Raw genomic sequence first — 17,961 nt, 5'->3', positions numbered from 1 at the left:
GGAAGTATTATATACTTGTAAATTAATGTAAATTTTTTTTTTTTAATGAAGTTTTAAAAATTAAACAGTTGTGCAAATACTTATTGCTTCAATATTTCTACCGGTTAATTGTTTTCTTCTTGTTAATTATGCGAATAACTAAAGATACACCTTGATATTTTTACTTTCGGTATTCTGTCACAAGAAACTGGTAACTTCGATTGAAAAGTAAGATGTCGACCTTCGTATCTCCTTTGCACCGATGCCTACAGAAAAACTACTATCAGATCATGACCACCTTAAAGTGGAAGTCTGGTCCAGCTAATGTATTTTTCTAATGCATATAATTTCCAGATATAATTAATTTTTGTAATTGAAACTTTTTTTTACATATAAAGGGACGCTCAAACAAAAACATTTGACAGTGTAGATTTAATTTGAATGTATACATATATAGATATAGTAGTCGCAAGGAAAAGATTCGGTCAAAACGGTGGGATACGTGGAGCCCTGGGAAAACATCTGAAACATAAAATCAGAACATTTTTTTCTTAAGTAGGTACGTAAAAGGCGTATGAACTTCAATTTGCAAAAAAAAATTGTTAATTGCAAAAATGGCGGCAAAAAACATGAAAATGAACGATACATGTCGGTCGTTATTTTACAATAACTTTATGCTATAATAATAATTCATTAAGAGTCGAGGTTCATACGCATATAAACTTAATTACCTTCAATTTAAGCGTTGAATCAAGTAAATCGGATAAAAATTCGATAAGCTATGCGTCTCACCGTTTTGACCAAATCCTTTCCTTGCGGCTACTATATCTATGTATACATATACAGTGGGTGCAGAAAGTATTTGTACACCGAACAATTTCCACAATAACTATGTAAAATTGTAATTTATTAACTTATTTTTTATGGAAAATAAAATCTTTGCGAACGTACCTACAGAAATTGACTCTAAATAGGAAGTTATTTTACTCTGCAAATATTATAAAAATATTTAAAGTAATGTTCACATTATATTATTGTATACTGTATGCATTTTATAGTTTCTTGCTCGTTTCCCATAAATGCATAAAAATCCCCAATCTAGTTGTGAATAATTGCATAGAAATTGTAACGGCATGGAATTAATTTCTACACCTAATAATTCTCAAGTAATTGCATTTGTTAAGTACGACATTTTTAATTTGTTAAAGGAACAACGATGTGTAAACTTTGTTGGCTACTGAATCTCGTATATAGATGTATGTACAGTGGGTGTAGAAAGTATTAGTACACCGATCAATTTCCAAAACAACTATGTAAAATTGTAATTTATTAAATTATTTTTTATAAACAGTGACATTGTACATATTCTCGGAAATCTCTAGAATAGATAGATTACAAAAAGAAATAGCTATTTATGTAAGTTGCAAAATTAACAAGAAAAAAACCATTAATCGATAGAAATATTGAAGCAGTAAGTATTCGCACAACTGTTTAATTTTTAAAACTTCATTAGAAAAAAGAAATTTACATTAATTTACAAGTATATAATACTTCCTTCGTGGGATTTCCTTTTGATTTTATAATTATTGCAACTCTTCTAAGCGTTAAATTAACTGAATTATTAGTTATTCGAAGTGGGATCTTTTTCCATTCCTCTATTAGAGCCATTTTTTAAAAGTACTTTACTGGAAATTTGATGTTTTCTAATCCATATGGAGCAATAAACTAATGTGTTTACGTTACAAACTCTACTATAAATGGTTCGTCATAAGAATCGTACAAATACTTACTGCTTCTATACTTTTACCCACTTTTCGCATTTTTTTTATTAATTTCACAAATTATATTAACTAGTAAATGTTGTTTGGACTATATCTATCTTAGAGACTTCCGAGAATATGTAAAATATCATTGATTATAGGAAAAGAAGTTAAGAAACTACAATTTCACACAAAAGTTTTTTGGGAAATTGATCGGTGTACGAATACATTCTACACCCACTGTATGTATACATTCAAATTAAATGTACACTGTCAAATTTTCTTCTTTGAACGTCCCCTTATATGTAAAAAAAGTTTCTATAACAAAAATTAATTATATTTGGAAATTATACGTACTAGAAAAATACATTAGCTGGACCAGACTCCCCCCATAAAACCGAATGAATTCGAAGCGTTTTTATTCGTCGCTAAGAGTAAATAGATTATCCAAGTGACCTGTTTCTAGCGTTTCGACCTCTGTATGAACATTTTTTTTTATAGAATTGTTCATTAATCTATCGATACAACGAGAATCGAGGCATCTGCTTTACCGATTGATAAAGCGTTGTTCAATCGTGCCCAAGGCGATCGAAGTTCCACAAAGAGCTGCAGTTCACGGGGAAATGAAGCATGGAGTAGAGGAAGCTGAGGTCTATATACAACGTTGATTATACCTGTGAGAGCGAATGAAGAAAAAAGAAAGGAAAGGGGTTGTTACATCTCGAACGCTTAAGCTTCGATAAACGATAATATTCACGCTTTGAAGGACGCAAGGTTTTTAATCACAAAATAGATAGCTTGCAACGAGAAGCATATCATTACCAGATACCCTATAAATATCTCTGTTATTCTGCGTAACAGAAACGACTCGGACAATACCAGAATAGTAGACAACGAACGATTGAGTTATATGAAATGTGTGGTAAACGTCGAGTTAAAACATCGACGAAAGGTTAATTACGTAAAGAATCGAGTGTCCAAAGGAAAACCCTGCGAGGTACGGAGCAATCCATCGAACATGTTGTATTTCGTCTGTTTGTTGTTTCGATGAATAGAATTGGAAGAGGAAGAAGAAGACAAGCGAGAAAACGAATTCGGTGGCGTTTAGGTCGATTCGATGCGTGGACACAGCTGCGGAAACTAGCCACACTGACCGTCAGCGATAATATTTTTAAATGAAAGCGGCCAGAGACGACCGGCACAATAAATATCAGGTTTAACGGAAAGACGCAAGCGTGGTAGAAGCACCACTTGCAAGTAATGGTTACCTCTCTCTATCCACCTTTCTTTTTCTATCGGCTTCTCCTCTGTTTGCTCGTGCCCCACCTTCTTTCTTTTTCGCCACCTCGCGACATTCCCTCGACGTGCCTCTTCTTCTTTCAAGTCGTTACGCGAAAGTCTCCCCAGAGGGATAGGCAAATTGTGTTTCAGAAAGTATAGGAATGACGAATACTTTACTGATAAGAACGATGATTGGAGCGATACCTTTCTTAGAAAAATATATTTAACGGTTGTCCATGGTTATGCGACACTAGACAATATTTTTGAATGATATATTAGGTATAGAAATTAATTCTGTGCCTTTATATTCAATTATTTATCTTTTTAGTAACTCTAAACTGATTATATCTACTTGTCATTTTGGTAAATTGATGTACGAATCTTCTAATGGGTTATTCAGTAAGTAATTTCGTCTTTCTCCTACCAGAACGATTAGTTGAATTTTTAACCAGCCAATTGCATTCTAAATAGTATTATCGTTATGTACAGTGGGTGTAGAAAGTATTCGTACACCGATCAATTTCCAAAAATAACTATGTAAAATTGTAATTTATTACTTTATTTTTTATAAACAATGACCTAAAAAACTTTTGTGTGAAATTGTAGTTTCTTAACTTCTTTTATTATAATCAATGATATTTTACATATTCCCGGAAGTCTCTAAGATAGATATAGTCCAAACAACATTTACTAGTTAATATAATTTGTGAAATTAACAAAAAAAATGTGAAAAGTGAGTGAAAGTATAGAAGCAATAAGTATTTGCACGCTTCTTATGACGAACCATTTACAGTAGAGTTTGCAAAGGAAATCCCACGAAAGAAGTATTATATGTATACTTATAACTTAATGTTAATTTCTTTTTTTTTTTTAATCAAGTTTGAAAAATGAAACAGCTGTGCGAATACTTATTGCTTCAATATTTCTATCAATTAATTGTTTTTTTTTTTTTTTTTTTTTTAAATTTCGTAACTTACATAAATAGCTATTTTTGTTGTACTCTATCTATTCTAGAGATTTCCGAGAATATGTAGAATGTCATTGTTTATAAAAAATAAGTTAATAAATTACAATTTTACATAGTTTTTGTTGGAAATTGAACGGTGTACGAATACTTTCTACTTTGTATATTGACTGTTGTTCTAAATATATTGACTGTTGAAATTTCAAGGTTTATTTGTAAACAAAAAAAAATGTTACTTTTGAATTATTTATATATTGTATTATAAGAAAATCGTTTCTCTTTCATAAAGAAAACTACGAAAAGAACATTCCTAGCAAACAGCCTGTCCACCGATCTCGACGTATTATATCGTCTATGTCGTTAGATTCGTCAAACGACATAGAAATTAGTAATGTACGCAACAAGACGAATCTAACGGCATATAACACGTCAAAATCGGTTTGCTAGGAATATAACCTACGATATACCCTACGAAATAACTCCGAGTAACCTAATAAATCCTGAACCTAATGGTCATTATAATGCATTTGTATGAATTGTAATAACCATACAATATTGCTTACTACTATTCTTCTATAATTATTCTACTTATTAAATACATTTACAATCTGTTGGGAAAAAAATAATACATAACATTGTATGGTTGCCAATGTTCGTATATAAATAATGGTCATCAAGTTAGGACTTAGATTATACATATACGTATAAATTTACTGTAACGGAGACCAGGTCGCGAACTTGAAAGGTTCGTACTTTAACATATGATAACAAATGGTGATTAAATATTTCTACTTAATGTAAAGTTATAAATAATTGAGTACAAGACACAGAATTAACTTCTACACCTAATATTTATAGTTTCTTGTCGCTTTTAATCCATTCTCTTTATGCGCCATATTTTCACGACTGTGGTTAAAGATTAATATATTATAATTATAGTCTTGACTACCTGAATTGCTGAACGTTTTCGGTGGTGATTTCAGGTTTCTTTAAAATACGAATAAGGGGAATAAAAATGTTAATATTTTCAAGGATATTAAATAGAAAAAGCACAATTTACTTGTGGAGCAATAGTATGTAAAGATACATTGACTTGAAGTGAAGAATAATGTTCCCGATAAGCGTTAAATAATTAAATTTGTAAAGTCCCAAAATGGTTTCTGAAATGTTTATATACATATTGAAAAATCCATAAATTGCTTGTTATCGGTTATTTTGTGTTTTACATATATCTCAATTGCAAAATCATTCAAATTTGCCCATCCCTATACTCTTGCCATCAACCGTGTGATAATGAATGAAAGTTTTGATAAAACATGAAGCAATAGACCGAACCCATACCTCTTCACAAGAAAGCTTGTGGCGTTGTATACTTTTTTCGATTATTAAATCAATTTCAGGATGCAAATTCACGCCCATTATGGAAAATTATGAAAGTTTATATGTATACAATGTAACCTTCAGGGATAATACTTGTTAAATGGAAACGACTCTTACAAAATGATCGACGTCAGTTATTTTTAACGATTAAGGTTATTTTACAAAATTGTTGCTACATGAAACTGTTGAAAATGTTTTTTATTTAAATGAAGGTGACAGAGAGACATATAGGACAATTTTTTTTTGTTTACTGACATGTTATACTTTACTATATAGGATGGTAGATATTTTTTTTAGACAAGGTTTTTATTTTTTAGTGTGAAGATAAAATCATCTACCACGAATATACTATTTATTTAGAAACTAAACTATGTATGCTAGCTACATATATATGTATATTATGTTGTACAAGCTGTTTAATATTTACAGTTTTGTACAATATTTTTTCAATATCCATTTGCTAAGTTTTATCCAGTTATCTATTGCAAATTTAATTATCTTTTGTTTATATCTAATATGAAACCACGATGAAATAGGATGCATTTTTAGGAAAATTTTCTTGTCAGTCTATAAGCTTGAATAACTTTAAACGATACACAGGTCGTTGAATGTTATAGCGTTAGAAAACTCCACTTTACAAGATAAAGCATGCAACATTCTATTTAAAAGAGCAAAGTTAATCTTGAATTCGACGAAAAGGTCATTGATTAATTATTTTGGATACACTAATTTAACTTTGAATAATTCTTAATTGTTTAATTTTTTTAATATTCCTACGTTCATAAATAAACAGCGGATTTTATGAATTTTTAACATACACGAATATAATGCAAATTCTGTTATTTATATTAGCTACGTTTAAATAACTAAATAAATTAATTCTGATGATGAGCAGACCATCTTAAACATCTCTGTTGCTTTATACGACATAAAACAAATTTTCAATTTCAAAAGAGCAATATTATCATACGCGCGAAAAATATATCAAGGTCATATTTTCCAAAAATTATCAATGGTTTCTCAAATGGGATTGGGTACATTCACTATGATAGTATTATGATTGATAAAAAGACGAATTCAAATATGTATAATATATTGATCTTCGGATGACTTTAGGAGGAGTTACTATTACAAAATCAATGAAATTTGTAGCTGAAATATCTTAGTTGCTTTTAATGATGCGAAGATGTGTATCAAGAGGATAATGTTTGGTTTGGAGGAGGACATACTAATAGACAAAAGGATTATCTCAAGGTCATTGTTTCTGAAATTTTAAGGTCATTTTGATCAGCTACAATACTAGAATAATGAAACTACCCCACCCATTAGAAAAAACCATTGATGATCTTGAAATTTTGAAAAATACGACCTTGAGATATTTTTTGTTTAGACGATAATATTGCCCCTTTGAAACTGAAAAGTTTTTGTCAGAATAATGTTTTTGTATTGTTTAAAGCAATGGAGATATTTAGGGTGGTCACCTTAACCGCTACACTCTGTATATTGCAAACAAATTTTGATTACATAAGTGATCGAGGCCAAAATTCTTAGGTTAAATTTGGGTTAAATCCAAAATTCTTGGGTTAGGTCTTGGTTAGATTCAAAATTCATGGTTTAGGTTGGTGCTAGATTCAAAATTCATGACTTATGAAATTGTTAGAGAACGTTGGTTTAATTGTATCGTGTCTACATATACACCATGAAATTGGATTCTACAGTCTTTTGGTAACTGTCTTGGATAAATGCGGGTTTTTGGATATCGTCGCCTTGTCACCAGGCGAGTGTCGCAGTACTTTATTTATTCATACCGTTGGGGACGTGTACAGGGGATTGAGGAAAATTCAAAAGGAACGTTCGGAATGGGAAGCAGAACTGGTGCCAGGAACAGTGCCGATAGTGTTGAGACCGTCTAACGATGACATTTAAATGCAGTGCCGCGCATCGTTTGGTTCTTCGTGCCGACGATTCTCTTCTTTCTGCTATCCTTTGCTTTTACTCCTGTTTACTCACTCAACTCTATTCTGAAAAACGTAGCAGGGGATGCTTTGAGAAACAAATATTACTGTTCGTAAGCCCCTCGACGAACAATATTAATTTTTCTTCCATTCGTTTTCGTTTAATAACTTAGCTCAGCATAATGACAAAAACAAATGGACAAATTCGAGTATCATTGATCATTAATTACTTCCAACTAAAACACTCTCTATTGTAGTATGAACAGGATTATTCACATTAAGTGTATTTATTAAATATTTTATATTTAAATATAAACATATATAATATAAATATCATATAAATATATAAATACCATATAAATCCATATTATCACTGATATACTGTGTAGTGTAGACAGAATCATTTGAATCAAGTGTATTTATTAAATATTTTATATTTACACATAACCATATATAATATACATATATAGATATATATATTTATATAATATTAATACTAATATCATACGAGGTTATTTACTGTAATGCCTAGCCTTAAATTGGAAGTTTCAACTTTAATCATCTTGTATATCAATAGTAATATAATATTCATTAATTAAATAACATGTCCATAAATATAATAGAGAGCACTGAAGACAATTCGGTAATTCTCCTGTATTTTCTTCTTGTTTTAGCTGAATTTTGCGAATAACGCTGAAAGCGTAGGCTACAAGTCATTACATCCATTACATCAGAGGCCCCGGAGGACCTGGGCAACGATGGATGCTGCCAGACAGGAATGATAGGTAAACAGGCCAGCTATTAATTAGACTTATCCACTACCCCATGGCTGTTTATGCCATCCTCACTAAGTACTTTACTCAATTATGTTAATAGATTTGAAATCTAATTATTATTACCTGCGAGACTAACTATTGTGAGAATCTAAAAAACTATCATTTAAAGATATGTTGAAATTAATTCAATTATAATTTTCACAGAATGCAAGAGGGTAGCACCGCCGTGGCGCTAGCGATGGTGACTCCTGGCTACGATCAGGACCCTGCAAGTGGGGTTGCCGATTACACAACTCATCAGGATCAGGCACAATTCGAAGCAGACAAGAGGGCAGTGTACAAACATCCCCTCTTCCCGCTGCTAGCGTTACTATTTGAAAGATGCGAACAAGCAACGCAGGGCTCGGACAATTCCACGTCCGAAAGCTTCAACATGGACATAGAGGCCTTCGTCCAACACCAAGAAAGAGACCGAAAGCCATTTTTGATCAATGACCCCGAAATTGACGGTTTGGTGAGCCACCCTCAATGGATCCCTCGATTATTTAAGGCCACCAATCCTGGATACATTTAACATTTAACCCTTAAGTAGGCAAGGGATTACTGATATTTACTGTTCACCGTACAGTAGACTATGTACTGGTATAAAGAAGCTATTTTTTTATTTAGTTTATAAGAATTATCTCTTTCCACCCGGCTGTTTCATATTTGAGTTCTATTTGTTTCTCTTTTAGAAATCAATTTGATTAAACTAGAGTTGGTTATAAACCAAAGGCCTTAGCCAGATAAGAAGGGATAATTTGACCCAGCGCTAATGATTTTCCACTTTTTTTTTTTAAATTTTTTGTACATATGTTTTTGTGAGTCTCAATTGTAGTTTGGGTAATTCTCGAAACGGTTCAATACGCCAAGATAAATATACCAACAGTTAGGCTAATTAACACTAGAACTACCTACAGGTATGCTATACTATTGGTGTCTTTACTGCACTCATATGTTAGAGATAAGCTTTTATCATTAATAATTTAAAAAAATGAGTATACCTACATATTACAAGTCTAAACACATCTACTTAAGGGTTAACATAAATGCAAATTGGAATTTTGAAAATACTTAAATTTGGTCAACATTGAAATCGAGCATTTGTTTCTATTTTTTTCTTTAACTTGCACACCGATTCGTTGCAACTGTTACTCTGTATAAAGTAAACGATTTTCATATATTTGTGTATTTTAGAGCGGTGTAAACAAGAAAAAAAAAATATGTAAATTCGGTTCATTTACGTATTCCTGTTTCGCCGATCGAACACTACGGAAACACCCAGAAACAAAGATTCCAATTCGGCACGAGAAAAACAAAAAAATAATAAACGACGGCTCGAAGTTCAATATGAAAAACGAATCGATCAGTTGTCGACATTGTTTTTTTTCTGTGCCTTGCCAATCGTAGATGATCAAGGCGATTCAGGTGCTGCGAATTCACCTACTCGAATTGGAAAAGGTTCAGGAGTTGTGCAAGGACTTTTGCAACAGGTACATCACGTGCCTGAAGGGCAAGATGCAGAGCGAAAATCTGCTACGCAGCGATTACAGTCACCATGGGCACGATATGGGTCCATCGAGTGGCAGCAATGGCAGCAGTCCTTTGCAGGTTAGATATAATTTCTTTTACGTTCAAGCCTCCCTGGTCTGCTCTCCCTTACCTACGTAGATATCCTTTTGTTAGTGATGCGCAAGGATCGCGGATACCTCTTAAAGAAAACGCTACATGCTCTCTCTTAACCGACTTCATTTCAACAGCCAAGCCTTCGGACTTTTTTTAACATTGCCATCTGCGGTGAAACTGTATCACGTTATTAAAGTAATTAGTAGTTTGCTCGTATACTTCATGGAGGATATTTACGTCCGTACATTAAAATGTAGTTCTGACGACCAATTCGCGAGCACTAACAGCATTCCTTTAATTTACACCTTGTACAGTTAGTAGTTGGTAGAGTAACATTTTAACTACTGCACTTGAGTGTATTACTGCAAATAACAATACTATTCTAAATGTTCACGTTAGAGGACACATTAGATATTCTGCGGACAACTCTGTAAAATATTTTACTGCCTTGTTTAACTTGTAGATACAATTATTTAAAAATGAATCGTGAAATTAATTGATCTAAAATTAATTGATTAATTTAGAGCACAGGAACTTCCTACCATTGATTAATTCTGTAATGTATATAGTTAAGAAGTAATTATGAATTGTCAGTGGTAGAAAGAAATTATTTACAATCATTAAATATCAACTATCATATATCATATATACTCTTATTTGCTATAATGGTTTCCCCTATCTGTTTATTGATTTTTACCATTTTTTTTTTTTAAATTTTGATTAAAGCCGTTTTTGGAGATATGATTTTACAAACATTTTAATAAGTAATGACATGAAATAAAGAAACATGAATCATTCACACATTCATTGAGTTATTTATAATATAAAAGTGCAGATAATTGTAAATTAATAAATTTCAGATGACAAATTAAATATTTACGCCAGAAACAAAAATGAATTTTTATATACAACTTGTTAGTAGTTAGGTGCAAGCCATTATAGAAAATGAGGAAACAGATATCGATGGATAATAAGTAATAAATTTTCTCGTATGAGCTCTAATCTAGGAGAAATACTTATAATTAAAAAAAGGAGGAGAGTTAGTATGTAGTATTAAACATAGTAAGTAGAAAAATTAAAAATTTGCAAATAAATTGACATACTAACTGAGATTCGGTGATGGATAAGACATACAAATAGGATTGATCTAACATAATATAAGGTATACTGTGTAATCTATAAATGCTATAATAATATTTTAACGAATGTTCTAGTCAGTCGTGAAATAATGAAAAAAAATACCAAAAGCAAAATATAAATGCATCGTTTCATTAAACGTTAAAGTTGTATTAGTGTATCTAGAGCAGGGGCTGGCAAACTCTAGTCCACAAGAAAAATTTCAAAAACCCGATATTACATCCAAAATTGCAACTTTGAGGTTGCTAAGTATCATTAGTAAGAAAACCATGACAAAATACAGTTATGATCGTACTTCACTTTTCGATAAAAAGCACAATATTCACAAACTCCTCGGTAAAAGTTACAAGGTAGGGTCCCAGCGAAAGCTTTTAACGAGTATGATTGGCGATTTACTCCAGGAATCCGACAAGTACATCCCTTCAAATCTAAGATAGAATCATTTGTATTTTTCATCATATCTTTATAAACTTCTCCTGGATTGACAATGTTTTCTAAATGAAAATGCTTCCAAACATAATCTTATTAGGATTATTTTTTATCATAATATATTTTCAAGTTTCTCGGAAGATACTTTTCCACTCACAGATATCGAATAATATAAAATAATACAGAATAATACATACAGTCTTTCCACGCAAAGCTACAAATTATTACGGTTCAGCTTTCGTAGACAAAGTTTGCCCACCTCTGACCTAGAGTCGTCGCTAGATTCATCGTTCAGGTTCGGATTGGAATGTATAGTTTAATGACCGAGCGATACTTGCGCGTCGCTCGAAATATAATAGAATCCCACCCCTGCTCTCTGACGGCTAGTTGCGACATATATTTCCCAGGTGCTGTCTTCTACAGGCAATGATGTTGAGCCGGGAGCTAACGGATTCCGAGTGAGCAGAGGCGACACCCTGTCGGAGAACGGTGGTGCGAGTCAAGTGGCTGCGCAAGAGGAAACCGGTAACGACAGGCCGCCTTCGGTGCGTTCATCATCCACCGCTCAACGCTCCAACAGATCCTCTAGCCAGGACCATGACGATCCTCTATCACCACCCACGGTACATGGCAGCACGCCTCTTTCACAGATCGGGGTACATCCTTGTGCACCAGTCAACGATATGTATCTTGGTCAAGGTAAGCAGCTCGGGTATCGTCTACTTTGAATATTCATTAATCACTCATTCTCGTTTAAGGTCTACAGTGAGTAAGTAAAAATGATTGCAAACAAGTCTCCCTATCAGCTTCCTTATTCATTTTTCTTTTGTTTTTTCTTCCATTAGCATTTGAACTGTTCATCGACCCTCAGCTGATGCGATGGAATCTAAATGAACCACAGAGTTCTGGAGTGTATCCATTTTAATAGTATACAATTGTGCGTAGTCTGTGTTTAACCTTTGAGTGACACAAGTGGGTGCTCCTCTGATGGCCCACTTCTGAGTTTTGTTTGTGTTTGTACTACCCTAGTAGTGGGAAAATAGTCGTATACTAATTCGTTCTTGTCATTAAATGAATATTATAGGTCATTAATTTAAGTTTAGTTACATTCTTCACTACAACCAGATATTTAAAAGCTTGATATACAATTTGTCTTACAATTAGCATCAGGAACTTCATTAATTTGTGACAACATTAAGTATTATTTTATTTTAATGTAAGATAAATTATTTATCAAGCTTTTGAATATCTGATTGTAGTGAAGAATATAACTAAACCCATCTTAATAATCTATAGTATTTTTAAAATAGTAGTTATTATTTTTCATGATCCACTTAGCGGTTTTTGTAGCCTTCCGTTTTTATATCTCTCATTTATAACCCAAAGAAACAGTGCGGATCTTATAATATAATATCTTATAAAGTAAGCATACTATTCGAGTAAGTAATCCACAGATCATTTGAAGCAGTATATTTGATTAAAGTAATTGATATTCTATAATGTAATCGCTAACACTCACATTATGAATAATATTTCATCGTACCAGTTGATGGTTAAGTACAGAAGTAGTGACAATTTCAAACCAATTAGTAAACTGTGACGATCACTTGATACTGAAAGTATTCTTACAAGTAATACAGTAGATAACTGTATTGAGGAAAAAGAATTAGATGATTTAAACGTAGTCGTTACCCACTTCCATTTGTAGATGATATGGACTATGTGAATATTGGCGACAGAATATATTTAGAAGAAGCTGGCTATTGGGGCCTTCTTGCATTACAAGAGCGCGAGAATGAATACGTCGATGTCGGGGATGCTAACGACGAAAAGTATTTTGGTTAGCAAACGTTGCTCATTGTTTAAATTGTTGATAACTATCTTTAAAAATCCGAGAAAAGATTTTACAATATAATAATGAATGCATAAAAATGCATTATTCATCACATTTCTTCCGAAGACTATATCTCATGTGATGTGTTTAGATATCACTGTGGCAGGCTCTCCCTCCCCTGCACCCAGTGAAGATGAAGACGAGGGGTGTGGCACTGGCACTGCTACTTCAAATCATAGTAGTAACCATGGAGGTAGTCATAGTAGCATTAAGAAGGGAAGGCAGAAGCGGGGCGTCTTACCTAAGCAAGCTACGAGCATTATGCGAACTTGGCTCTTTGAACATTTAGTTGTAAGTATAATACTTATTAATCTTGCACCCAGATAAAAAGTGTAACATGATTACTCCAGTGGAGTTTGGCTAGTCTTAAACGCAACTTATACAAACTCTATTGGCGTCAGTTTTCTTACATTTAAATACATTTTTTTTTCAAATGATCCCACTACTGTCTAATACAAAAGGTTAATAAAACAGGGAAATAAGAAGAGAGTGTTTAACGTTTTACAGCATCCATATCCTACGGAGGATGAGAAGCGTCAGATCGCGAGTCAAACAAACTTAACGTTGCTGCAAGTCAATAATTGGTTCATCAATGCTCGTCGACGAATCCTTCAGCCGATGCTCGACGGCGCCGGGGCTGACCCGGTGCAACGCGCCGGTAAACGTCATAAAGTGTCGAAGCACGTCGTCCAACCTCAGCACGTGCAACAGCAACAAGCTGGCGGCTGGCAATCCGAAGACTCCGGGAGCGATTCAGGCTCCAGCGACGGTGAGGGGGGTGCCGATAGATCGAAAGATGGTAACGATAGCGACGAAGATGATCTTCACTGACCTCTGTCGATCACCGAAACGTCAACCTCTTTACGGTACCTTCAAATCCAGTTGCTCATTACAGTATTAAGGTATTCGAGAATAGATTTCGCTTTAACTGTCAAATACATAATTATTCTCGCGAAAATCAAAGGTATATCGGCTGAGGTTATCACGCTCTCTTATCGGATTCGACATGTTTCATCTCTTTTTACCATCGATGGAGCCACCTTTACAGATTTATAACAGTCATCAATTGTTAACTCGCTGATCACGATCCAAAAATGTTCAAATTGAGCAAACACTGAGAAAGTTTGATTTGAATTCGTATTTGAATTGTTTCCTATTATTCGTGACAGTAAGTTACTTGGGTCTCTCCCCGAACGAAAAGTTCTTCCGAAATTGTTATGTTTTTTTTTGTTTTTTTTTGTTTTTTTTTTTGTTTTTTTTTTTTTTTTTTTTTTTTTTTTGTTAGATCGTTGCTTTATAAGCTGTAGTTCGATTAATTTGCATAATTCTCTATTTCTTAAAGTTGCCTTTTTTTTTTCATTTTCGTTTAAAAATTACATAGATCAAGATCACAAACGAGGATGCTACAATCGTAGCATGAAATACTTCTAAAGATCTCGTGTTCTAATAGGTAATAGATCATCATTTATGTCTTTAAAACCATTGAATATTGCTAATCTTCGGCTGATAATACGGTGATTCCCTTAGTTGACAGTGTAGAAAGAAAAATCGAAATATACACGGGATCTTTGTGTAAAAAAATATTTGCGTATAACGTGTACATTTTTCCTACAATGTAACTGATAAAATCAATCATCTATTATATTCGTTTAATGGTGCAGCTAACGAGTCATAGCTAAGAGACTAAAACAAGTCAGCATTGGTATATTTTTATATCAAACTTCATTTCTGACGAAGTCAGAATTTTTTACAGCACTTAATAACTACGATTGCGTAAAAAAAAGAAATCAAAAAGAGAAAAGAAACAGAGTACATGATGATCTGACATCTAAATTTCTTATGTGCAATTCAAACATCTAGTTTCGCCGGCGAGCCATTCTTACTTTAAACACTTTTTAAATGTATATTACTAGTACGAAACGTTTACTCTGTGAATTCCAGACGCTAAAGATTGAAGTAAATAGGAGGAATTTTTGGAGCTTAAAAACTCGTTGTATTAAAACGGAATGGAAGATCAATTTCTTATTTCGATACACTTCACGTAACCCGCAATTCCTGAATAGTTCTAACCAGGAATAGATATTTCTGTAAGAATTCCTAGTATATTTCTATAGCGCTATTGAAATCGTCCAAATGAGACTATGTATAGTATAGGAATCTTATAACGACACGATTGAACGATCGTTCTCAACCCTTCCTAATTAAAATAAGCTACGACGATTATTGTCATATACTTAAATATGTCATAGACGAGATGTAACGATCGATCAATACAACACAGAGAAAAAAAAAGAATCTGGCATATTGTCGATAAAGGATTAAGATAAATTTACTGACGATTGCTCTCGCAGGATTTTTTTATGATCTCTCTCGAACTCGTGCAAACGGATGATCGGTCAGTAGATAATAGCAAATCTCGATCCTGTTTCCTTCGTGCCATTAAAGAGCGTGGTAACTTCCGCGTTTAGTCTTTGTTCAGCTCTGCAGTGTCGTGAAATAGCGAAGTGCTATCCCTCCAAGATAATAATAATAACAATAATGATATTAATATTAATAATAATACTATTACAAATAATAACAACAACAGCAACAACAACAACAATGATAATATAATACTACTTTAAATATATGATGATTATATTTTTAAACTCTAAGTGTCGTCTTTAAACGCGTGTACCGCAGTTTGAGTTGTGGTACTGCTGTACATACAATACACCGAACTGTTGTTAGAATTAAAGGAAGAAAATATTAGTGATTATCTGAAGAAAAAGATATTAACGATACGAAACCTTCCTTGTAACTGAAAACGTAACCGAGAGCAAAGAGTTAAAGAGAGAGAAAAAGAAACGTCTTAAGGCTCGACGACAAGCACATGCCATCTTAGGATTATAAGTGTTCATACATTTGCTGTCTGCATATGATGGTGTTGCGTTTTACTGAAAGTTAGCCGTCAGATCGCGAGTGCTAAATACTTAGCGACGTGTATACTTTTTAACGATAATAAATACTTTAACCCTTTGCGGTCCAAATTCGCTGATCTCGGTACATTTTTGTCGAGCCTCGCTCGACACTCGACCGCAGAGGATTAAAAGAGCGTACAGATTGTCCCGAAACTTCGATCCGATATCGACATCGTTTCAAATTAGATAACATGTATAATATGTTCTTCTTGTTGTTATACTCGTCTTCGATCGCCTTTCAGCTATTTCCAAGCGTTCCGTCCATCGCACTGTAACGCATAAAATGTTGAAGCTATCCTAAAATCTTTGACTGCCTTGGAAATGCGATTCTAAAGAGATAAACGTTTGCCGAAGTCGATTATCGAAACTTCGAAATGTAATAGCCTTGCAGAGGTCGATTCATTCCTACACCATCACGTCTCCTATTTTAACACTTTATCTACTAGAAGCCTAGTCACAGGTTTTTTAATTTCAATATTTACCTACTAAATTGAAGAAATAAATAAGGCATTTAATATACCTTATGAAAGTATGCACGAGTCAATGTCAACCTACACTAATATATTTTAATGTAGAATGTTCCCTTGTAAAGTCCAGACTTTCTCCAAATAAACCAGTAGATAAAGTGTTAACAGAGTTAATAACCTTTCAAAATTTATCGAATTTCCAATGCTTTATTCTTCCACAAAGAGAGTACGAATAGAACTGAAAATTCATCGTATATCCCTGGCCACGAGCGTTATAGTATAACAATTAAAATCAAAACACATGTAGCAAGTAAAACAAAATCACTTGACCATTCGAAACCGCGAAGGAAGTATGCCTGCCATATCATCTACCTTCATTGCTCTGTTTTCCACTCAGGTAGTCGAGATAGCACTTTGTAAAAGTTTCTTTGACTCTTTGCAGCGCAAAAATTTTAGCTTTTAAACTTTTCAATGCGAAAAAGGGGTTAAGCAAATATATGTTTGAAAGTAGTTATTTGTATTCTCAAGTACAAAAGACAAACATAGTAGCTTGAAATACATTTCTGAAGGGTTTACATTTTTTGTTTTAAAATGTTCTCTTCCAAGGTGGTTGTAAATGCATGAGGTAAATTGTTGAAGTAAGTGGTCACTGGTGCTAACCACTGCCTCCGAATAAATACTATAATTATTAGGCGGATACCTAAGCTAGCCACGGCGGCTGCAAGACGTTAAATGGCCAATTAAGTTTGACTTTTGAGTGTTTAATGATAGAAAGCATATAAATTCGTAAAGCTTTGCATTGGAAAACACGATTCGCAAAAAATGTTTGCGCGAGTTTCACAGAATTTCTTAAGCACAATGGTGTCAGTGATTCATAGTATACAATACTCACCCGATTTCTCTGTACATATATTCCACGCAATTACATAGAAACTAACCAGGGATGGGCAAAATATATTTTAAAAAGTATTGGAATAACGTATATCTTAATAATTTGTATCCTGTTTGTGGTAAAGTGCTTGAACGTATTCAGAAAATTGTGTCGGTTTCATTGTCGAATACAGAATACATAAGTATTTTGACAATATTTCATATTCAATGCCTGAGTAGATGCAGAAACTTGATTAAGTTTTATAAATATTTAAATGTGTATTCTAGCTGTGCATACATATACAGGGTGCCCCAAAAATGTTGGAGTTCCTTGAAAGGCGTGGTTCGGGTGGTGATTTGAAACAATTTTTTCCTTAAAGAAACTGTTGTTTCAAATCACACACACACACACACACACACACACACACACACACACACACACAC

At 33.4% G+C, this 17,961-nt stretch overlaps 1 protein-coding gene across 4 annotated transcripts in view; it reads left to right on the top strand.

The window, feature by feature from the left end:
* Positions 1–17,961, top strand: part of LOC128884790 (homeobox protein PKNOX2-like) — a 32,163-nt gene that overhangs the window by 8,957 nt on the left and 5,245 nt on the right. For 2 of the 4 annotated variants that reach the window (XM_054138420.1, XM_054138421.1), the window contains exons 2-8: positions 7,994–8,104; positions 8,300–8,609; positions 9,545–9,745; positions 11,734–12,025; positions 13,035–13,166; positions 13,312–13,511; positions 13,728–14,086. In XM_054138420.1, coding sequence (XP_053994395.1) covers positions 8,082–8,104; positions 8,300–8,609; positions 9,545–9,745; positions 11,734–12,025; positions 13,035–13,166; positions 13,312–13,511; positions 13,728–14,051 — 1,482 coding nt within the window. In that variant the 5' untranslated portion in view covers positions 7,994–8,081 and the 3' untranslated portion in view covers positions 14,052–14,086. Of the gene's footprint in view, positions 1–7,993; positions 8,105–8,299; positions 8,610–9,544; positions 9,746–11,733; positions 12,026–13,034; positions 13,167–13,311; positions 13,512–13,727; positions 14,123–17,961 lie in introns of all 4 variants that reach the window. The other 2 variants (XR_008459470.1, XM_054138422.1) reach the window with 2 other exon arrangements.

The sequence above is a fragment of the Hylaeus volcanicus genome, chromosome 2, assembly GCF_026283585.1.
Source record: "Hylaeus volcanicus isolate JK05 chromosome 2, UHH_iyHylVolc1.0_haploid, whole genome shotgun sequence".
Lineage (NCBI taxonomy): Eukaryota > Metazoa > Arthropoda > Insecta > Hymenoptera > Colletidae > Hylaeus > Hylaeus volcanicus.
Note: the sequence above shows the minus strand (reverse complement) of the source record. Positions and strands in the feature narration are given on the sequence as shown.